The sequence below is a fragment of the Doryrhamphus excisus genome, chromosome 1 (assembly GCF_030265055.1).
Source record: "Doryrhamphus excisus isolate RoL2022-K1 chromosome 1, RoL_Dexc_1.0, whole genome shotgun sequence".
NCBI lineage: Eukaryota > Metazoa > Chordata > Actinopteri > Syngnathiformes > Syngnathidae > Doryrhamphus > Doryrhamphus excisus.
In genome coordinates, this window is record NC_080466.1 from 30,462,662 (window position 1) to 30,486,502 (window position 23,841).

At 39.3% G+C, this 23,841-nt stretch overlaps 2 protein-coding genes across 3 annotated transcripts in view; one reads left to right on the forward strand and one right to left on the reverse strand.

The window, feature by feature from the left end:
- The window catches only part of LOC131129148 (adhesion G protein-coupled receptor F5-like), a 57,800-nt gene extending 47,406 nt beyond the window's left edge, over nt 1–10,394 (forward strand). For both annotated transcript variants that reach the window (XM_058072362.1, XM_058072357.1), the window contains 11 exons: nt 510–634; nt 713–928; nt 2,171–2,371; nt 3,160–3,288; nt 3,372–3,556; nt 5,158–5,334; nt 5,414–6,790; nt 7,125–7,166; nt 7,251–7,295; nt 7,393–7,450; nt 8,594–10,394. In XM_058072362.1, coding sequence (XP_057928345.1) covers nt 510–634; nt 713–928; nt 2,171–2,371; nt 3,160–3,288; nt 3,372–3,556; nt 5,158–5,334; nt 5,414–6,790; nt 7,125–7,166; nt 7,251–7,295; nt 7,393–7,450; nt 8,594–8,712 — 2,674 coding nt within the window. In that variant the 3' untranslated portion in view covers nt 8,713–10,394. The remainder of the gene's footprint in view (nt 1–509; nt 635–712; nt 929–2,170; nt 2,372–3,159; nt 3,289–3,371; nt 3,557–5,157; nt 5,335–5,413; nt 6,791–7,124; nt 7,167–7,250; nt 7,296–7,392; nt 7,451–8,593) is intronic.
- Nucleotides 10,395–10,901: 507 nt separating this feature from the next.
- Nucleotides 10,902–22,031, reverse strand: adgrf3b (adhesion G protein-coupled receptor F3b). Its single transcript, XM_058076266.1, has 12 exons — nt 21,643–22,031; nt 21,502–21,560; nt 19,878–19,999; nt 19,524–19,754; nt 19,189–19,428; nt 18,203–18,340; nt 17,935–18,119; nt 16,461–16,640; nt 13,664–14,965; nt 12,012–12,053; nt 11,913–11,942; nt 10,902–11,821 (listed from the first exon to the last, which is right to left on the reverse strand). Exons 1-12 carry the CDS (start codon nt 21,727–21,729, stop codon nt 11,699–11,701), a joined length of 2,739 nt encoding a protein of 912 aa, XP_057932249.1. The 5' UTR covers nt 21,730–22,031; the 3' UTR covers nt 10,902–11,698.
- Nucleotides 22,032–23,841: the final 1,810 nt, after the last annotated feature.

Genomic DNA, 23,841 nt, shown 5'->3' on the forward strand with positions numbered 1-23,841 from the left:
TTATCTTATTATGTTTACTATATTGTGTTAGCAGTTTGGAAAAATCGGTTTTCATGATCGGGAAAAATCCGAAATCACATTTTCATGCTGATATCGGGATGATAATTATTGGTCCGGATAATTATCTAACTAAAATACACAAAAAAAGGTGTTCATTCAAAAGATGCGTTCAAAGACGCTGTAATGTTTGAATCATCCGACAACAGGAACAATAATCCCAATCAGAAACCTCTAATAACAACATGGGCTACTGCTTAAACTCAACTCTGAACTGGCGATGTCACTTCCTGTCTGTTCGCTACTCAGCTAACCTAGCGAACACAAAAAGAATGAGTCCAATTCATGGCTTAAATGTCTTAATTTATCTTATTATGTTTACTATATTGGGTAATAGGAGTGGAAAGTTTTTATTTCATATCTAGAGGGCTCTAATTATTTTTATTTTTATTTATTTCTTTGTTTATTTTTCTAATAATGTTTTTAATGTCAGATTTTAATTTGTGTTATAGTCCTGGTAGTACAATTGGTAACTTTGAGATTACTGCAAGCACTACAATTCAAGACCCGGATGTTGAAGCACTTCTGGCGGCCATATTAAATTCCCTTCGGAACTCGTTTCCTGTGGTGTTTGAAAGTAAGTCATTTTTCATCTCACTATTATTTTATCTCCTGTCGACCGAGTATCCATGTTTTGTTTTGTTTTCTTTTACAGGCCCTATTGCTTTAGACTTTCAACCTCCTGTAATATTTAACGGGCAGACTCTGGTTGTGACGTGTGGGCCGCCACCGGAGAATCTGGAGATTTTTCCGACATCAGTAGAGTGGCGGCTTGACGGTGTTCTAATCGTAGAAGACGAACAACACATCTCATCACAAGACGGAAGAATGGCAACACTTACTATTTTGAATTACTTTTTCACTGACAATGGTAAGAAACACTAGATGTTTTTATTTTAATGGATTTTGACTGATCTTTCAATGCACATAGAATATTGTGTTGACTTTCAGGAAAATATCAGTTCAAGTATCAACAATAAAAGGGAGAAAAACAGCTTAATTTCAAGCAGGACTTTATATACCGTATTTTCTGGACTATAAGTCGCACAAGGCCAAAAATGCATAATTAGGTAGAAAAAAAACATACATAAGTCGCACTGGAGTATAAGTCGCATTTTTTGTGGGTAATTTATTTTACTACTTGACCAAAACAGACGTTACATCATCATGGAAGGCAAGTACTAAACAGTTTTTTCATTTATAAGTCGCTCTGGACTATAAGTCGCAGGAACAGCCAACCTATGGAAAAAAAAGTGCGACTTATAGTCCGGAAAATATGGTAATTACGTAGGAAAAAAAGTACATAAATTGCACTGGAGTATAAGTCGCAGGAACAGCCAACCTATGAAAAAAAGTAGGACTTATAGTCCGGAAAATACGGTAATTAGGTAGAAAAAAAACCCTACATAAATTGCTCTGGAGTATAAGTCGCAGGAACAGCCAACCTATGAAGAAAAGTGTGACTTATAGTCCGGAAAATACGGTAATTACATAGAAAAAACATACATAAGTCGCATTGGAGTATAAGTCGCATTTTTTGCGGGTAATTTATTTTACAAACTACTTGACCAAAACAGCCAACCGATGGGAAAAAAAGTGTGACTTATAGTCCGGAAAATACGGTAATTACGTAGAAAAAAAACCTACATAAATCGCTCTGGAGTATAAGTCGCAGGAACAGCCAACCTATGAAAAAAAGTTTGACTTATTGTTGGAAAATACGGTAATTTCGTAGAAAAAACATACATAAGTCGCACTGGAGTATAAGTCGCATTTTTTGAAGGTAATTTATTTTAACTACTTGACCAAAACAGCCAACCGATGGAAAAAAAAGTGTGACTTATAGTCCGGAAAATACGGTAATTACGTAGAAAAAAACCTACATAAATCGCTCTGGAGTATAAGTCGCAGGAACAGCCAACCTATGAAAAAAAGTGCGATTTATAGTCCGGAAAATACGGTATATATATTTACTATATATATTTTTAGCCAAAATACCTAAACAACTAATAGAAATGGCAATTTATTTCCAAATTTAACAGCATGAAATATTTAAAATTTGTGTTTTTAATGAGTTAAATTTATCTTGATTGATTTTTTACTTTCATTGCAGGATTCTACGAATGCGAACTGCTTGGACTGAATTTTATTTTCCGTCAGAGTTCTAACGGAGAATTCGTACTTGTTGAAACACCCATAATTCAGGTGCGTCCGCTCTTGATGAATATCTTGTGTGAGGTCGGGCAGCAAGTGTCACTGGAGTGCTCTGTCCAGAGCCCCTTCCAGGTGGAGTTTCCAGCTTTTCCAGTTGCAGGTAATCAAAAATTTTATCATCGGAAAATTATACAAATGATAATTAAATGCATGTGTATAGTTAATGTTTCATACCCTGGACAAATATTAAATTAAAGTACATGTTTCACTCAACGGTGCCCAAAAAATGCATTGGTAAAAAAAACTTTGACTCAAATTTGAATTTCATAATGCTTAGAAAGATTCAGGTGATTGGACGCACGGTGGAAGAGTGGTTAGCATGTAGGCCACACAGTCAAAAGACCTGGGCATCTCTGTATTATCCCCGTGCCTGCACGGGTTTTATCCGGGTACTCCGGTTTCCTCCCACATTCCAAAAACATGCTAGGTTACTTAGCGACTCCAAATTGTCCATAGGTATGAATGTGAGTGTGAATGGTTGTTTGTCTATATGTGCCCTGTGATTGGCTGGCGTACATATGTGGGAATGCTAATGGATCGGGGATCGGGAAGACCTGGGCATCTCTATGTTCTCCCGGTGTCTGCATGGGTTTTATCCGGGTATCCCGGTTTCCACCCACATTCCAAAAACATGCTAGGTTAATTAGCCACTCCAAATTGTCCATAGGTATGAATGTGAGTGTGAATGGTTGTTTGTGCCCTGGGATTGGCTGGCAACCAGTCCGCCTCTCGCCCAAAGACTTTTCTTTCTGGCAAAAACCTCAATAATAAAACATAACTGAAACTGAAAATTTGCCAGGGTATGAAGAGTTATCTGCTAAACTAATATAATATATTAATGTATATAATTGCTTTCTCTGTTTTGGGTTTTATTTGTTGCATGTTTAGGCATCGGTTCTACAGTCCAAAATCAACTGCCAATCACAGACTGCAGTATCACGGAATTGATGGTGATTTGTCAAGTCAGCGACTTTAATGAATTTAGTCAAACGATAACAGTAAGATTGTTCACAGATGGTAAGTATTGATCCACAAGTGGAAAAAGACATGAAATACTCATGAATAAATAATCATGAAAATTTTTTTTTTTTTTCTTGCAGTTGTATTCACATGTGTTGATGATCCCGATTTTGGAAACGGTTTTGTAAATGACACGGGGAGAGCTTCTTGTAGAGGAGAAGATGTGGGAGAGATGACAGCCATTTGTAGGGAAAGTGGGGAATGGGAAGATCGAGAAGACAACTGCATCCACGAAAGGATCGCGCCGCTACTCCTTCAATCAATGGTGAGCTGGTTGGCGAGTGTTTTAAATTTAATGATGATGTAGCCCTTTATACTTGTCACTTATACAGAAGTACAAGCGAAATAATGCAATCATCCGTTCATACATATACAACATACTATGCAGTGACACAAGGGGTGACAGGACGGGATGATTGGGCAATGAACACTAAGAGAGGGGACGGAAAAAAAACAACAATTCCAAACTAGACTCTTAAATGAAGGACCACAGTGTGGGTGAGTGCCTGCAACGCTTCTACCGCCCAACCTCAGTTCGCAGTGTATCATTGCGATACATAGCAGTTGCCATGGAGAAGTCTGTGGTGGGCCAAGAGAAGACAAACAACAAAGAAACAAGAAAAAAGGTGTCCGTGGTGGGGACGCCGAAATCCAGATTAAGAATATCGTTTGGGTTATTTCGGGCAGCCACATTCCAAGAGACCGGACCACCCTATTGTCCATTCTGGCCTCCCAATTGATCCAACTGCTTTTGCAAAGCCGAAATCTTCACCAAGATGGCATTCTTGTTGTGATTGGCAGTCACAGAGTGTGAACGGCTTTGCCCACCAAATTATTCACGATGGGCAGCGGTGGGCCAACTCGATCCGCTGCCTTCATCATCATACGAATTCTGCGATACACCAGGAAAGTGCCCGATCCAATCAGCAACAGACCTGTTATCATGGTTCCGAATAGGTAGACGTCTTCGATGTCCTCCACGGAAAGAATCGCCATGCACATGACTTTCCACTTTCCCAACTGTCCATCACGTACACGGCGGGGTACGCAGGCAGGTTCCCCCGAACCTGAGCTCGAGAAGATCGTGTCAATTGCGTGGAGAGACCAGTTGATCAATTCCATGATTTAGGTTTTTTGGATAGCAGTGCAGAGAGAGGCTCTTGAGAAAGTATAAGATGAGACCAGACAAGACAAAGAAGCTAAGCGGGGAAGATAAGGGATAGGGATGAGAGGGGAAAGATGCGACCGCCTTCGTTGAGAGCCAAAGAGAGCCAAATTTTACCGTGATCAGGGTGTGAGGCGTAGGGGTTAGTTAGTGATTGTGAGTAAACCAAAAATGTCTAAGGCAAGTCAGGGTGTCCGTCTTTTCAGGTGTTTCGCCGGATTTAGCCAGATTCAAACTGTTTACTCCTTTGGTTTGAAAACATCGGAACCATGGTTTGCATTCATGGGAATCATGGGGTCATTAGCCACGTTTGCATGGACCCAAATATTCCAATTCCATTCGGGTTATTTGCTCAAACGGAAAGAATGTAACCTTTGTATACACCTCATTCCCAAAGAAAAGTGCCAATCCTAATGAATATATAATCGGATTCACAGGGGTGGAATATTCCTTTCCCCAATCCGATTGATATTGATAGTCCTTTCCATGTATACAATTGCTTTCGGAAAGGTCATTCAGAAAGATTTCATTCGGAAAGAGAAAAACTCCTCATGGCTATTGTAATATTGTGCAATCCTGCCTAATATCTAACCAACAAGGCACCAAACCAACCAACCGACGTTAATTAGCTCATGTTGGATGATTTCCAAGTTTTTTTGTTTTGTTTGTGACATAATTTTCTTCCCTCTGAAATGTCCCAGTTTTTAACCGAGATGGATTTGGAGGAATTCCTGGACACACTAAGCCAAACCATTCTGGACCTAAGTATGGAAGTGGCTGGCTCGCCTAATAACATTATGGCCGTTGTTACAATTCTCGACAATGTCGGAATCTTTGTAACGGAATTTTTAATTGAAATAAGTCAGGAATCGATGGAGGTATGTGATATTCATCTCAAGTATCTGATCGAACCCAATCAACAAAACAAGTATTGACTTTGTTTCTGTTTTACTTTAGGATGTTCTAATAACTACTGGCGTTCTTACCATCGCTGAGGCGAGACCGTCTTGGGATTTTCTTAACGCTCAAGCAGTCACCGAGATCTTAGGACCAAGAATCGTCAGACCCAGGAATGAAAGCATCAGCTCCTTGTTATTATTTTCCCTGGAATCGATAACAAGCCGACTGATCAATGCCACTTTTTCCATTGAAACACCTTTGATTCTTCTGAACAAAACAACATTCATCGACAGTTTCAATGCGGATTTTAACTCTACGGTAGAAATAGAAATACTAGAAACTAATGCAACCACAAACCTAACTGTGATAACGTTCGAATCCATGGATAATGTACTTCCGCCGAGAGATGAGAACAATTCTACAAACAGAACCGTTAACGGTCGAGTGGTTCTCCTGCAGTCTAGCGCCATAGTTGATAATATTACGTTTATTTTTGATATTATTAATGATACTCTAACGACGCCTCAGTGTGTGTTCTGGAACTTTAGTCTCTTCGAAGGTCTCGGCGGATGGGACGAAGAAGGATGCCGATTGGTTGGAAGAGAAAACGAAACGGTGACATGTCAATGTGATCATTTGACGTCATTCTCGGTGCTTATGTCGCCCTTTGCTCCGAGAAACCGTATATTGGACTTCATAACCTTTATCGGAGTTGCTATTTCGTTAGCATCCTTAGTGATATGTTTGATTATTGAAGCGGTTATATGGAAAAAAGTCCGAAGGAGCACAACTTCGTACCTGCGACATGTTTCTATCGTTAATATCGCGGTGTCTCTACTGATTGCAAATATTTGGTTCATAATCGGTTCTTCAATCTCGGAGAACGAGATGAGGAATCCGAGCGCCTGTACTGCCGCAACGTTTTTTATCCATTTTTTTTATCTCGCGCTTTTTTTCTGGATGTTCGCTTCAGCTCTTTTGTTGTTTTACCGAACAGTAAGCGTCTTTGAGGGAGGACTTTCCAAAACCACGATGTTGATCATTGGATTCTGCCTCGGTTACGGGGCCCCGCTCGTTATCGTAGTCATTACCATTGCCGTCACCGCACCGGACAATACTTACATCCAAGAAACTGTGGTTTGCTGGCTCAACTGGAACCAGTCCAGAGCCCTGCTGGCGTTTGTGATCCCGGCGCTGCTTATAGTGTTCATAAATTTTATCATTTTAATTGTGGTGATTATAAAAATACTGCTTAGTCGGGGGATGGCGCACACGGCGCAACAGGACGACAAGTACGCGCTGCTGGTAATTGGTCGCAGTTTGGCCGCCCTTACGCCATTTTTTGGGATAACTTGGAGTCTTGGAGTTGGAACCCTTCTCAACCCACGTAACCTCGGAATCCACATTGCTTTTGCATTCTTCAATTCTCTGCAGGTGGGTTGATGGTACGATTTTATACAGTGAGCCAAACATGCACTACGAAAAAACTCATGATGAGCTTCTCACCGCATTAAAATTTGTAGGGTGTCATTAACGAAATAGAACAATCTGAATTTAGAACACTAAATTCATCGCACAGCAACTTAACACTCCTTTTATTATGGTAAATCTGTCTCATCAGCATTTTGATATGTGAGGTGGGTGGATTATGAAATAAGGATGTTCGCTAACAAAAATTTTGTGAGCAATATTTTGACGGACATAAGGAATATTGCTTGTTAGTCATATTTGTTTATGATGTCTAAAGTCTGTCTTTATTTTGACATAGGGTTTCTTCATATTAGTGTTTGGAACTCTGCTAGACAAAAAGGTATGTGCCTCTAAAAAAAAAAAAAAACATTATTTTAGATATTTGTCCCTTTTTTTGGTCTATAATCTTACCTAAAATTTACAGGTGCGGTCAGAAATTTCACTGAAGTCTCTAACTTCCGGAACAAGGGTACGTACTGTAATACGTACGGTAATACGTACAGTAATGGGCTACTTAGCATTACTCAAACTGAGTCTTCATTTGTGGTTTTTGTCACTTATTTCAGACCACCAGTGGAAACTCGTCAAGCGGATGGCAGTTTTTCAGGAACCTTGGAAAACGAGGTAGAGTAGGGAGTACACTTCCAGAATCCCAACTATGGGATTCTCAACTTCCACCATGTTTTTCTTATATTCGTTCGTTCTCCTGGCTCTTGGCTGATGGTTCTTGTTGGTGTCTTGGGTAAGGCTGTTATCGATACCATTCTCAGGGGCATCTAAGTCCACTAAGGACCCTCCTGCCTCCCTTCAGCACTGTGGTTTGCAACCTGGCTTTTGGGTTCCTCTTGCCGCACCTCATTTTTCCCCCGATGGATCCGTATGCGTCGGTCTCGAAAAGGTTCTGGCAAACCGTCCGGTGCCTCAGAAAAGGGAAGCAGTGCCTGGTCCCCACTGTAAACAGTGTGGACCAGGGGCCTGCTGACCTCGACCGGGGATGGAGTCGGACGGTGGAAGGAATACTTTGAGGCCCTTCTCAATCCCACTGACATAAAGGAAGCAGATGATACTCAGTACCTCCAAATCAGAGGCCATGGTTCTCAGTCGGAAAAGTGTGGAGTGCTCAGTCTGGGTTGGGAATGAGGTCCTGCCCCAGGTGGAGGAGTTTAAGTATCTCAGGGTCTTGTTCACAAGTGAGGGAAGGTGGGAGCGTGAGGTCGACAGACGGATCGGTGTAGCCTCAGCAGTAACGCGGTCGCCGTACTGGACCATCGTGGTGAAAAGACTTAAATTTACCGGTCGATCTTTGTTCCCACCTTCACCTACGATCCTGAGCTTTGGGTCATGACCGGAATAATGAGATCACGGATACAGGCGGCGGAAATGAGTTTCCTCCGTAGGGTAGCTGGACTCACCCTAAGAGATAGGGTGAGGACCTCAGTCATCCGGGGGGGAGCTCAGATCGAGAGGAGTCAGTTGAGGTGGCTCGGGCATCTAGTCCGGATGCTTCCCGGACGCCTCCCTGGTGAGGTGTTCCGGAAATGCCCAGCCGGGAAAAGGCCCCGAGGTAGACCTAGGACACATGGAGGGATTATGTCTCACAGCTGGCCTGGGAACACCTTAGTGTCCTCCCGGTGGAGCTGGAGGAGGTGGCCGGGGATCGGGAACTCTGGGATTTCTACTGAGACTGCTGCCCCTGCGACCCGGACCCGGATAAACGGAGGAAAATGGATGGATCCGTATGTCTGAAAAGTGTGTTTGTTTTTTTAGGTGGCAACAATGTGTCATCAAGCAACTCTGGATTTGGGTCATCTAATCAACCTCAAACTGCGTCTGAGTCTGTGCCACATAATAACTCCGGATTGGACTCTGAAGCCATCAATACTTGATGCCCACTGGAAAGATCACTGGCCGTAAATATTGTATGAATGCTGAGACGCATATCCATAGTAAGTATGGAAGGGAATATGACTGGTTGGTTCTTTCAGCTCGGCTCCCAAAACAAGAGACGGTTCTTCAGGTTCCTAAATAGCTTGCTTGAGTTTGTTTCTCACCGAAATGCTTATAAAATAATTTTTTTAATGTAAAAATAGAATGACAGTGGATTACCTTGGTTAGCGTCCGCTTCAGTTAGCATGTTTTTCAGTTAATGTTGAAAATGTATGCCTCGGTTTGATTACATTTTCCAAAAACTGTTACCTGGACACTGCATTTCCGCTTAGTTTTGCACATTTTTATTTATATTTTGTTGTGTCATGTTTGCCAATTGAGCAATAAAAATTTGATGTCAATATAATATTTTGGTAAGAAACAAAAAAAATTATTTGGGAAATGAAAGAACTGATTCTGTTTAGGGGGCAGAGCCTTAAGACAATGAATGAATAGTTGTAGTATGTCTCACAAAAATTGCACTACAGTGGAACTTTGGTTAGCGTCTGCCCCGGTTAACATCCTTCGTTACACAGTTTTTCGAAAAAAAATTCTCTCACTCTGTCGTGGTTTTTCAATAATTATATTTCATTAATAAATGATTAAAAGACAAGTTATATGTAGTATTCTAGTCACTCGGCGTCGGTAATGTTACATCGATGAGACATGACGTTATATTTAATTAACACTGAGTCAGCAGTGGCATGTCCGACATGAACAAGTGAAAAAAAAAAAGTTCTCTCATTCAGTGTGGAAGTGGTAGATTTCTGGCTTCTTATTGTGTGCTTCTTCCCCACACTCTTTCAATCACTTTATTAATCTTAAATTTAGAGGCTAACTAGATTGATGGCCTGTGCAATGAGGCGTAAACAAAGTCAAATCACTATAGAGGTTTTATCTCATGTCTACATGGCTCTAATAATGTCAAAATCATATTTAGAAAAGCCATAAACAGGTTTTGTATGAAAATATTTAATTTCTTAATTGAAACCTACTTCCTAATTCACCTATCACAGTCAGGTCTGGGACAAGTTAACCGCGGTAAACGAGGGACGTATTTGTGAGTAGCTTAACTTCATTGGTTTGCACTGATACTCGTCATCATTGGCGTGTGAAAAATCACTTTTTCTTCATGAAAAGACTTTTGATGTACTTGCACTGTATATCCATTATCAGATGAATGAGGCACTTTACATGTATAAACTTTTTATGAGAAGTTCTATTTGTTTAGTGAAAGTATTTTACTTATTTTGTACAGTTGCACATCGCGAATGAAGTGATGTACTTTATGAAATTTAATGTAATTTGATGTGATTTGGATGTTTCATGGCCAACAAAGCTAAACACTCCAAAGCATAATGAAAATTCATTATTTTTTTAAATAATGAATTTTTATTTTAAAAAAATAATAAAAAAATATACCTTAAACTGTATTATGGAAAGCAGGAAGTGAACAAATGTAACAGTTACTGATTGTAAAAGAACCAGATGGAGGGGTAGGATTTAATAAGCTTTGCTTCTTCCTACTCCTTTTGGACATGTGGAACTGGGAACTGATTATGTGATGCATTCAATTGTAATCTGATAAAATCTGAAATAAAACCATTACCATTACCAAAATTCTGCTTTTCATATGATTGAATTTATCTTTCAGAAATATATGAATAATAATATGTATTATTGTAATATGTAATAATATGTATTATTATAATATGTACTATTTTATGTATTATTTTCACTGGTATATCAATGATAACACATGATTTATGTTTTGTGTTGTTTCTGTTTACTCTTCTTTGAGTTATTTAAATAATGTGATTTATGTGTAAATAAAGTCTTACATTGTCTGTGATTTGTGCTCAGAAATCACTTCATCATCAAGACAAAATAGTTCTTGTAGTTGATAATTAGTAATTTAGTCAACATCGTGGGAGTATTTATACCATTTTTAGTGGCAAATTTAACGGTCATCATACAGGAGGTCTCAGTCTACGTACGAGTTCTGTTCCTATGAGTTTTCGGGTAAGTCGGAAATTAACACTGATGGACATGAACATTTAATTCACTATATTTATTTAGCTCCAAATCACAACAGTTATCTCTTGGCACTTTGCAGAAAATAGAACAGAATACAAATACAAAAAAAAAATTAACTGGAAAAGACGCTCCTGGCTGGCTGGACCGAGCAGACAACTTAAAGGAAAACTGCACTTTTTTGATAATTTTTGTCCGTCATCCACAATGTGTAGGAGAACACTGCTCCAAGAGACTGCATCACAACAAACAAAATGTGCAGTGGTAGAAAATTATTTCCAAATACAAAAAAAAAAAAAATCGACTGAAAAAGACGCTCCTGGCTGGCTGGCCCGAGCAGACAACTGTCCATGATATTGATAGTGATACTATTACAGCTATATAGACAGTTTATCTTGCCGTGTACAAACAAAACATGGAATGCTGGCTAATAATTTACAGATAATTTGGTTTGGTAGAAACTTATTTCCAAACACAAAAAAAAATCGACTGGAAAAGACGCTCCTGGCTGGCTGGCCCGAGCAGACAAGTGTCCGTGATATTGATAGTGATACTATTACAGCTATATAGTCTATCTTGCAGTGTACAAATAAAACATGGAATGCTGGCTAACAATTTACAGATAATTTGGTTTGGTAGAAACTTATTTCCAAATACAAAAAAAATTCGACTGGAAAAGACGCTCCTGGCTGGCTGGACTAAGCATACAAGTGTCCATGATATTGATAGTGATACTATTACAGCTATATAGACAGTCTATCTTGCAGTGTACAAACAAAACATGGAATGCTGGCTAATAATTTACAGATAATTTGGTTGTCATATTATTATTGTTCTTGTTTCCCAGTCAGTGTAGATTAGTGTTTTGGGGTTTGCCCATTTCTTCTTGAAAAAAGTGCAGTTGCATTAGTTTTATTTTCTTAAAGTGTAATCTGATGACGCAAAAGAAAAATTCCATAAACCATTCCATTTCTCCCTCAAGTATGTTGTTGAAGTATTGTTGGGGTTTTTTCGGAATTTTGAGTTCACTTGACTCTATAGAAAAAAGACAGGAGATACTGTATAAACTGTATGTTTACATACATAAAATGGCATAATTCTTAATAAATCACATTTGTGAATGTACCGTCAAGAGCCTCAACAGTTCCTCTCGAACCTGGGACAAATAAACAGATATTTGACATCGAGTTTTACAGAAAAATTTTAAATAAAAGAACAAACATACCTTCTGCTCTGCCAAACACCCTGTGAGCAAAATGGAGAGTCCCTATAAGACAGCAAGAATAAGGCAAATATTTTATTTAGCATCAGAATACGTCTCCTAAACATGAAGTTCTTTATGAAATTATAATAGTTGGTAGTAAGGTAGCAATTTGTGTTCAATACCTAACCATGTTTAAGCTAACCTTGAGTTTTCTATGCGTTGTTTCGGTATTAAATGGTCAGTGTGAAAATCGATTTCCGCAAGCAGCTCGGTTTTTTATTGGTTGTCAGTATGTTGTAATAAGATTCTGTACAAACTCAGTTTTTAAACTCCCCAGTTTTTGTAAGATTTGGATTTTGCGAAAATTTTCCCTCGGTTTTCATATCGCTTTTGATATCGTACAAAAACGCGCATAACAAACTGTTGTATTTTAGTCTGTAATTCGTTAATCTTGTGGTATTAATAAAGGTATTGCTTGTTTGACTGGCGGAACCTTGGTTAGTGTATGTCGGTTTTGGTTAACACTGAAAAAAATTATTTGTCCTGGTTTGCTTACCATATATATATCAGTCCAACTTATTTCTTAATAATAATAATAATAATACATTTTATTTGTATAGCGCTTTTCAAGATACTCAAAGACACTTTACAAAAGAATGAAGTTGAATAGAGCAAGTAAACAGAATAAAAGACACACCAAAATACAACATTCATTGCTTAGTACACAGTTAAAAAAGCGGGGGCGGGGCACAGCAGTCAGATATAGAAGGTTAGACATTAAAAACAGATTTAAAGAGGTGGGTTTTGAGTTGTTTTTTGAAGGTGGGAAGGTCAGGGCAAGCACGGAGTGAATGGGGCAAAGAGTTCCAGAGAGTGGGGGCAGCGATGGAGAAGGCTCTGTCTCCCCAGGTTCGGAGCTTGGTCTTACAGGGGAGTGCCAGGAGGTTGGAGTCTGAGGAGCGAAGGGGACGCGGGGGATTATGTGGATGGAGGAGGTCTGTGAGATATGGGGGGGTCAGATCGTGGAGGGCTTTGTAGGTGATGAGAAGAATTTTGAAGTGAATGCGTTGGGGGACGGGAAGCCAGTGGAGGTTTTGGAGGACAGGGGTAATGTGTTGACGGGAGCGGGTGGAGGTGAGGAGGCGGGCAGCGGAGTTCTGAATATATTGTAGTTTGTTGAGGGTTTTGGATGGTGTACCGTAGAGAATGCTGTTGCAGTAGTCGATTCTGGAGGTGATGAATGCATGGATTAGGGATTCAGCGGCAGAGAATGTAAGTGATGGACGGAGTCGGGCTATGTACTTAAGATGAAAGAATGCAGTCCGGGTTAACTGTTTGATGTGGGGTTCAAATGAAAGGGTGGGGTCTAGGAGGATACCAAGGTTGTGGATGAGCGGGGATGGAGTGAGGGTGGCGCTGTCAAATTGAAGATGGAAATTATGGGTGGGCGCCGTGGTGTTTTTGGGACCGATGATGATAATATCTGTTTTGTCAGTGTTAATGTATCTATCATAGCAGCCTCGGAAACAGGATCAGGAACCTTGGTTAGTGTATGTCGGTTTTGGTTAACACTGAAAAAAAAAATTTGTCCCGGTTTGCTTACCATATAAATCAGTCCAACTTATTTCTTAATGTATCTATCATAGCAGCATCGGAGTGTGTGTTATAATTACCTGAAAGGAATTGAGGATGATGAAACTGTAGTCAGTAACAGTAAACATAACATCGTCGGCGTCCAGTGTAAACAAAAAGAACCCAGGAACCCAGGTTAGTCCAAAGACTGGCGTTAAGAGGACCACCACTCTGAGGATGCTTTTGCCTGTTTCCTTGAGGTCTACCCTGCTGCCATCCGGGACTGGAGACTTCAACAAAGTAACAATAACAACCACGACACAAAAAACATTTGTCAAAGTAACGGTTCCTACCGGGACCAGAAAAGCAAGCAACGATCCTTCGGATGGCTTCTTATAAACGAGCCAACAGTTGTTAGTTTCATAGTAAGGCTTGTTGGTGTATCTGCAATACCCGTAGCTCAATCCCACTATCAACATTGGGAAGATGTAGCCAACAATGCTGGAGAAAAACATAAAACCCGTTTTTCTCAGGGGTCTGAATACAAAGATGAGCTGGTGCACGAGAACCAGGCTCAAACACAGCATCCAAGCAAACGTGGCCAAGAAAAAAAGATGTTTGCAGACGGTCAGAATGCAGCACCAAGAATCTGGGAGATCCGGGTAAGAGGAAGCCAAGAAACTGCAGTGGGCGAGCAAAAGGAAAACAGCCATATTCACCATGACCGTATGACGGACGTGTGAAAGAGTAGTTTTGACCACAGTTGACCACACCGCGAACTCAACGATAAGAAAGATCAGCAAGGAGCAAACCGACACACTCAGTCCGACCGTTGTAAGGATGTTCGTGGATTGAGTAGATGTGTCCCGAATGTATACGAGATACGAGAACGGAGTCAAGTGGTTGCACAGGCAAATCCTGCGATCGCCGATGCCGTTTTGGGCAACGCATCCATCCTCTGACCACTTCCTCTCAGAAATGTTCCAGAAAACACAAACATGTTTTATAGATGTCTGCTGCTTCTTGAAGAAGTCCAAGCTAATTCTCACGGATGACTCAAGTTTCAAGTTTGCCACTGTGGCTGATATCAAAACTGAAGATGGAACAGTGTTTGGGAAATTGTTTTCTAATTTATCCGTCAGATTTCTGACAGCAAAGGTTTTTACCAATCCAACAGTCTTGAGTTTTACCATGCTATCGAACAAAGTCAGGTTACAGTTCCCGCTTGGGCAGAACTTCAGGTCTACATTAGGAGTGGTTAGCCCTTTGCTTTCGTTGACTTTGATGTTCTTCACCAAATCTTCCACAGACCGAAGATAACGTGATGCCATGTCATGAATAACGGAGTTGTTGACTCCATCCCATGTTTGGTCCAACATATTACTTGCTGCATTTATGAAGTCCTGAAACAAAACAGAAATTAACCATTGAATTTTCTTTCTGCGTGGGATCAATTCCTTCTCAATAGGATTGAATGGTTGATTGCATGCGTCCTGTGATTGATTAGCATGCTATCAAGTGCAATCAAATCAATGATTTTGACTTTGTTTTTTTTGTTCTTTCCGATTACAACCATGGACGGGAGCCACATTCATCAGAACAGATCCTTTAACATGCTCAAGGATACGTCTGTATACTAAATGATGTTCGAGACAAGTCGAGTGGTTCAGAGCAGATCTTCCATGGTGATAGTTTTCCTTTTCTCTGGCCACCAAAATCGGTATCGGTATTGGTGATACAGTAAACCTCGGATATATCGGACTCGGATATATCGGAAATTCGCTCACAACGGACAGATAAATATCGCATATATCGGATGGCCGCATCGTGGCGCTCCGATTCGCCGAATCGTGACAGGCCGCTATACGACGTCATTTGCAGCGTTGCCTGCGCGTCCAGGTACATTGGAAACATAGTCAAGGAAGTACCTTTTTATAACGGATAAAATCCGATTTACGCATATACCGGATATAAATCCGATATATGCGTAAAACGGACATTTTCCGGTATACGCATATAACGGATTTCGCTTATATCGGACAAAACCAGTGGGAACAATTGAATCCGATATATCCAAGGTTTACTGTACTAGTCTATTATACTGGTTCCCAAATGTCGCAGTATTATTACCCATTCCTTAGGATTAAGGTCAGCCATCCTGCCATGTTTTGGCTAACCTCACGTTTCCAATGCATTGTCTCGGTATTAAATGGACAGTGTGAACCATGGACGGGAGCTACAGCAGAAGGCACGATCTGTTCCTTTCATCGGAACAGATCCTTTAACATGCTCAAGGATACGTCTGTATACTAAATGATGGTTGAGAGCAAAAGTGAATTTTTACTGTATGATGTTCGAGCAGATCTTCCATGGTGATAGTTTTCCTTTCCTCTAGCCACCAGAATCGGTATTGGTATTGGTGATACTAGTCCGTTATACTGGTTCCCAAATGTTGCAGTATTATTACCCATTCCTTAAGATTAAGGTCAGCCATCCTGCCATGAAGTTCTTAGCATTTTAATCATGATGGCCTAACTGTGTTTTGGCTAACCTCGAGTTTCCAATGCATCAATGTGAACCATGGACAGGAGCCACAGCAGAAGGCACGATCTGTTCCTTTCATCGGAACAGATCCTTTAACATGCTCAAGGATACATCTGTATACTCAATGATGGTTGAGACAAGTCGAGTGGTTCAGAACAGATCTTCCATGGTGATAGTTTTCCTTTTCTCTGGCCACCAGAATCGGTATCGGTATTGGTCTGTTATACTGGTTCGCAAATATTGCAGTATTACCCATTCCTTCGGATTTAAACAGTCTTTCACACAGAATGACGGTCATAATAAATATTATGAGTAATTGTATTTTTTTGTAAATGAAAAAAGACAAAGACTTACAGGTAATACATCGTCATGTATGACAGTGTTTTCTGATGCGTTGGCCATCAGTTCGAGAATGTGGATGGAAACCATCAGGTCAGCCATCCTGCCACTCAAATCAGGCGTAGAACTGTTCTTGAGTCCTTCAAATATTTCCATTGCCGCCTCAGGAGTAGACTCTTGTCCAGTAATGAAGAGCTACCAAAGTGCAAAACCAATAGAATTATGCACTTATTGTAGGTCATAAAAATACTTTTTTTAGAAGATAATCATTTTCTATATAATCAAAAATGAACCGACTGGACTTGGACTTTATGAGTTACAAGGTTTACTGACATAATTTGAAATTTCTTGCCTTTTATTTGATTCAGATTTTGGCAGTTGACAAATAAATACCAGTTCCAGACCGACCAGTGTGTTCCTTTTCTATTTTGTGTAGGATCACAATCGGGGTCACCGATGTGGCCTTAAATGGGTTCCTCTGTCGTGGTAATATTTGGTGTTTCAGAAAATCGGTTGAAAAGTAAACCAGGAAATTACAGCTGTCTCAATATTCAATATTTAGTATGGGTTTTAAATCACAGAAAAATAATTTTTGCATATTTGCGGAGAAACACCTCAATAGCCACGTTTACATGGACCCAAATATTTCAATTCCATTTGGGTTATTTTCTCAAATGGAAACAATCTAACTTTGTATACACCTCATTCCGAAAGAAAAGTGCCAATCCGAATGAGCATATAATGGGATTCCCAGGGGTGGAATATTCCTTTCCCCAATCCGATTGAGGTATCTTGTACCCGCACAAACGGAAAGTTGTCAGACTGCGTTGTTCTTCCTCGTGTTTTTCTTCTTCTGTTGTTTATTGGCGGTTGGCAAGCATCTTTGGTGTGCATTAGCACCATCTGTGGAACAGAATCTAAACCCTTCTATACGCCATTCACAAGTCCAGTTTTATTAAAAAAAGAAAATACATATCTATATAAAACATGTGCTGAGCTTAATTATAAAATATTAGCAAGATTGAACTTTATCTTTTCCTGTTCCCGGGTGCGTTCTTTCAGCGAATGCTGAGATATGACGTAACACGCAACTCCATGCGTTCTTCGATTTAAAAAAAAAATGGAGGCGAGGAATCGGCACTGGACTGCTGCGGAAAGTTTGTTTTTGATTCAAACTAAATTTAAAAAAAAACTGGCAATATGGAGTTATTCCAACAAGTGAAAGAAAAACTGGAGGAAGTCGGTATCACGTGATGTTGGTGTTTACGTTTTACTGGGCATGCCCTATTGACTATTCTGGTTGATTATAGCGGCGCATGTAGACACGCGATTGGAATATTCCTTTCCATGTATACCATTGCTTTCGGAAAGGTCATTCGGAAAGATTCCGTTTGGAAAGAGAAAAACTCCTCATGTAAACGTGGCTAATGTTCAGTCAATTAGACTAATTGATTGACTAAACTCGGAAAAAGTATCACAAATACTCTACCTTTGCTGCTTTCAAAGTGGAAAGTAATTGTTCACTGACACAGCTGGAGAACACTGGCTTGTTTCCTGTACAAGTCCGCCACTCGATATCAACTCTACCATCTGGACATGTTTGCTTCATCGCTTTACGTCCGTCTGGGATCTTTGGCCACAAATCTCCATCTTCTGTGCAAAAAAGTTCACTCTCTTGCAGAGAATGAAAATACACATAAGTAATATTACAACCAAGCAGAAATCAAAGAACCTTTGTACAGTCTAAGATCATGTACCGTAAATTACTCGAATTTCCAGTCTTGCACGTTTTTGTTGATCCTTGTTGTTTTTAAAGGTGACGGTCATGTAATGTGTTTCTTCGGTTTTCTGGCAGCTGATTGATGTTTGGAAATGATAGTGCAGGGTATCCCCAGCTAGAAACAAAAATGTGTTAGTTTCAGGTTATGGTTCATTCAGTACTTTCACCAATGTCCAAGTACAATATAGAATATTCCTAAAGTCTCGATACAAAGGAAATGTGGAGCTATTTTTGGGAACCATTAACTCATTTTGCCAATATTAACATTTGAGATATGATCTCAGGGAAGAACTAAATTTGAAACACTTCTATGCTAGGACTACGTTATGCTAGCCATAGCATTTCAGTATGTGGAATCAAACTATGGAATGGATTGAGTAAGGAAATCAAACAATGCACAACGATGAGCCAATTCAAGAAACAATACAAGCAGTTGATGTTTGCTAAATACAAGGATGAAGAGTCTTGAACCAGTCATGATGTGACTGTTTTTTTGTGATGTGACTGGAAAAATTAAATTAAATTAAATTAAATTAAAAAAACAAACAAAAAAATTAAATTATATTAGGAAAGCAGGAAGTGAACAAATGTAACAGTTGATGTTACATTAATACAAGGATGAAGAGTCTTGAACCAGTCATGATGTGCTATATATATCACTATATTGACACTTACTATGGTACCCATTATGTCATTGGATGCTCATATCACCGAGTACTTCGGTACGTGACAAAAAATTAAAAAAAAATTAATCTACATTAGGAAAGCAGTAAGTGAACAAATGTAACAGTTACTGATTGTAAAAGTACCAGATGGAGGGGTAGGATTTAATAAGCTTTGCTTCTTCCTACTCCTTTTGGACATGTGGAACTGGGAACTGATTATGTGATGCATTCAATTGTAATCTGATGCACGTTCAAATGAAATAAAATTACCATGACCAGATATTGTGGTTTATCTTACATGTGTCGATTGAACTTTTTTTCTTCCCATCTTTGTAGCTCCACCAGGCTTCATATATCTCATGGATGTATGGGACAGTCGCTTCGATGTTGACTGTAACATTTTCAGTGCTATTATTTAAGCAATGCACAGTCGGCGGTGTGGCCTTCATGGAGATCTCGTCAGGCAGGAATCCCAACCTCAGTTCTGTTTTGGCCGTATGCCTGAAGGACCCAACAGTGAATCCGCATTCATATGTACCTACAGGGAACACAAAATATCAAACCTTTTATAGTAATGGTTTCTTTACATCGAACACTATCTGTAGTCACATACTAAGAAATCCATAGACTAACCTTTCCAATTGCTTGTTAGATTCCGAAGTGTCACTGCAATGCAAGAGTTGTATTCATTTGTGGCACAGCCGGTGTCCAATTTCAACACACCGGCATTATTAACTTCAGAGCATCCATCCACTCGACATATTTTCCAGTTAGCGTCGTTCGATGCCTCCTCGAAAGTGCATTTCAGTGTGGTCTCGGACATGTAAGGCACCAAAGGTTCTGATGATTCTAATGTCACCATGCCTACGTACAGAAAAAACATGACAAATGTCACGAAATTAATTCAAAAATATAAACATTTCTGTTCATCTGATACGTAGATTTAGGTAAATATGAAAGATAACAACAACAACAGACTTGACTTGCCTGTAGTGTTCACCCAAATATCAGCTCCGAGACTGGTTTTCAAAGTAGACACCATTTTTTGGAGTTTAGACATTTCACATTTACAGCTAAGGTCCATTTCAAAGTCAGTACGGTTCGATCCCCTGTGCAATCGAGAAAAGAAAAAAAAAATAATAATAATATATCACTTCATTTAGCTGCCCTTTCCTTTTTCTGTGCATTATAACACGAGAACATGAGTTCATTTGAGCTAGCTTAAAATGCTGTCATTGGGATACATCTATTTTGACTATGAAGACTTAAGACTTAATTTTTCGGATACTGACATTTTGTAAATGTTTAATACATACTGTATTTAGCTGACATTTTATTTTTTCTGTGCATTATAACACAAGAACATGAGTTTATTTGAGCTAGCTTACAATGCTGTCATTGGGATACATCTATTTTGATTATGAAGACCGCTAAAAAAAAGATGCTGTTATCATGCATTAACACGTACGCACACTGATGATAACATGTAATAATTGTAGTGTCTTGCTGTATTTTGATGATTTAACGAGAACATGAGTTCATTTGAGCTAGCTTAAAATGCTGTCATTGGGATACATCTATTTTGACTATGAAGACTTAAAACTTAATTTTTCAGTTACTGACATTTTGTAAAGGTTTAGTACATACGGCATTTAGCTGCCATTTCCTTTTTCTGATTTAAACACCACCCAAACTTCTATTCTATTGTCTGCGCGTTGATACACATAGCTAGCTAACAACAGATGTACAATATGTAAAAAAAGGCTGACGGCAAACGAACATCTTGTTTGAGTGTAGCGAAATGGTGAGCTAGCTAGCCACTCTTCCGTCTGTGAATGATGCTGAGACTAGCGAAATAAAAATATTTTTTTAATGCTAGCTGCTACAATAATAATAGCACTTATCTTGGTTAATATACTAATTATGTTAATAAAGCACTGTTACCATTTTTTTAATTTTTTAATTTTTGTGAGGCCATTAGCATCAAAATGACGTCTGTTGCTAGCTAGCTCATATTTTATTTTGTCGTGCAAGAATGCACAGAAGAGGGAAATAAATATGTGTTCATGTTTCACATAAGGATTGGGAATTATGGGCAAAATTACCCCCAAAAACTGCAGTTCCCTTTTAAGAAGTAATATCTTCTTTTGCGCGTTGTTACACATAGTTGTGCTAGCTAACAACAGATGTACAATATGTAAAAAAGGCTGACGGTCTTTGTAGCAAAATGGTGAGCTAGCTAGCCACTCTTCCGTCTATGAATGATGCTGAGACTAGCGAGATAAAAATAGTTTTTTTATGCTAGCTGCTACAATAATAATAATAGCACTGTATCTTGGTTAATATACAAGTCAGTTATGTTAATACAGCACCGTTGCAGTTTTTTTAATTTTTTTATTTTTGTGAGGGCATTAGCATCAAAATGACGTCCATTGCTAGCTAGCTCATATTATTTTATTTTGTCACTCAAGAATGCTCAGAAAAGGGAAATAAATATGTGTTCATGTTTCACATAAGGATTGGGAATTACGGGGCAAAATTACCCCCCAAAAACTGCAGTTCTAAGAAGTAATAAGAAGTAATATTAGTTTATAATAGTTTCGTACGATACCTCAGACCAATAAGGTTCAGGTTCTCACCACCATTCAGACTTCGAAAGGCAGTTTCAAGCTTTAAGAAGAAAATCAGAGGGAAATATGTTGAATTAAATGTATTAAAATGAAATAAAAACCTAACAGTCAAGATAATGTACCTGTTTAGTTCTGTTTGAATCCCATGTACTTCCATTTTTCAGTATTGCAGTTACGTTGAGGTGAACTGGAGTGATGGCAACAATCATTGAATTGAATTAAAGGCTGTTATATGTGTCATACGCCAGGGCAGGGGTGGGCAAACTACGGCCCGGGGGCCACACGCGGCCCACTAAGCGTTTGCTTTCTAAATATTTGAACTTTGAACATACAACCTGGCAACATGACTTGCAAGTTGGATGTCTTATGTACAGTGTCACATTTAAATTATGCTAATTCAAGTAGCAAAACATATTTAGGCTAATGACTTTCATAAAGCACACATGCACATCAAAGGCTCAATGCAACAACTACGTTCAAACCCCCCAGCTGAACTAAATACAGCAATCAGCAATTACCACCAGGTGCGTGTAACAGTGAACCTAAAAGCAGCACAAAACACAACAGACCAACACAGGAAATATTTCAAAATAAGAGCACAAAACCAGGAACTAAGTCTTACAAAGTGAAACAAAATAAAACAATATTGTAACAGTACGGTACCTGTAATCAGTTCACTTCCTGTAATCGTCACTTTATGGGATGTTCCATTAGCATCGGTCACCAAAAGGTCGGTTGTTGTATTTAAAACTGACAGGATGCTCGTTGCTTGGAGTGTGACATCACTTTCCACCACAACATCAGCAATGTAGACGGTCTCTAAAGAAGCATAACACCTTTGGATTCATAAGTAGTACTAGTAGTAGTAGTAATAGTAGTAGTAGTACATACCAGCAGCAAGAGCCTGCAATCACAAGAACAGATAACAAATTTGAATATATGAATTTATTCATGTATGAGTCAATACTAGAAGCATTACCTGATGTATGTATACAGTTGCAGTCAGGTACAGAAACACCATGGGAACCATTGTATTCCTTCATAAAGACAGGACCTAAATATAAACAATATTTTGGGGTAAATTCATTCATTCATTTTCTACCGCAGTGTAAAAACATCTTATTTTCTCTTATTATGTCTACTATATTGGGTAATGTGAGTATAAAGTTCACTATAGGGGTGTTACTTCATGTCTAGAGGGCTCTAAAATTCATTCATTCATTCATTTTCTACTGCTTATCCTCACGAGGGTCGCAGCTGTCTTCGGGCAAGAGGCGGGGTACACCCTGGACTGGTGGCCAGCCAATCACAGGGCACATATAGACAAACAACCATTCACACTCACATTCATACCTATGGACAATTTGGAGTCGCTAATTAACCTAGAATGTTTTTGGAATGTGGGAGGAAACCGGAGTACCCGGAGAAAACCCACGCATGCACGGGGAGAACATGCAAACTCCACACAGAGAGGGTGGAATTTTACTCGGGTCTCCTAGCTGTGAGGTCTGCGCACTAACCACTCGACCGCTGTGCAGCCATAAAGAAGGTTTTGTGATATAAAAAAAAACAAAAAAACAAAGACACGCTGAGTTTTGTATGCTAACCAGAAAATGAATGCAAACCAAGGCAAAATCGTGGCATAACCGCTAACCGGAGTGGACACTAACCAAGGTTCCACTGTATTTTGTTGATATTCTTATATATAGACAAAAAAAAAAAATCCAAAAGTCAATCCCAAAGCAGGGTGTGAGCATATTAAATTTGATTGATGCAAATCTCTCCTCTCTCGAGTAACAACTCGAAATAAGACTGGAAAAAATTTGCCATAAAACAACAAAATAGAAGTAATGAGTCATAACAGAAATAATCTACTAAGTTTCGTTTTGTGAACATCGCTGAAATCTGACACTTTTTTTTAAAGTTACTTGGACATATCAGCGTCTTAAATGTGTGTATTTTGTGCAAGTAAACAAAATGAGCTCGGCAGCTGTCCAGAACTCCTCGGGATCGCTTTGGGAGTATGATCAATCACAGCGGTGTGAGCATACCTGGTGGGATAAAATTAAACCGACCATAAATCCATGAAAACACTCCAGACAATCTGGAAAAGATCTAGAAAGCTTTCTGTGGAGGTTATTGCGTGTAGCTGCTCTATATGAATCCACTACTTAATAAAAAGGGCGGAAAAATGAGCAAAATAGGTGCCTTTTTAAAAAAAAACAACTGTATTTATCCATTTATCCATTATGTTTGTGCAGCTTCACAGACCCATTAATGTTGTTATACGTACGTATGTTTATGATTACAAAGAATAACTG

Excerpts from the sequence above, each read along its gene's own strand:
- adgrf3b (XM_058076266.1), bottom strand. The coding sequence starts at position 21,729 with ATGATTGTTGCCATCACTCCAGTTCACCTCAACGTAACTGCAATACTG. Across the intron at positions 12,054-13,663 it reads TCATCCTCAATTCCTTTCAG|GGACTCTCCATTTTGCTCAC; the intron begins GTAATTATAACA and ends GCTGTCTTATAG. Across the intron at positions 11,822-11,912 it reads AACTGTTGAGGCTCTTGACG|AGTCAAGTGAACTCAAAATT; the intron begins GTACATTCACAA and ends TTTTTTCTATAG.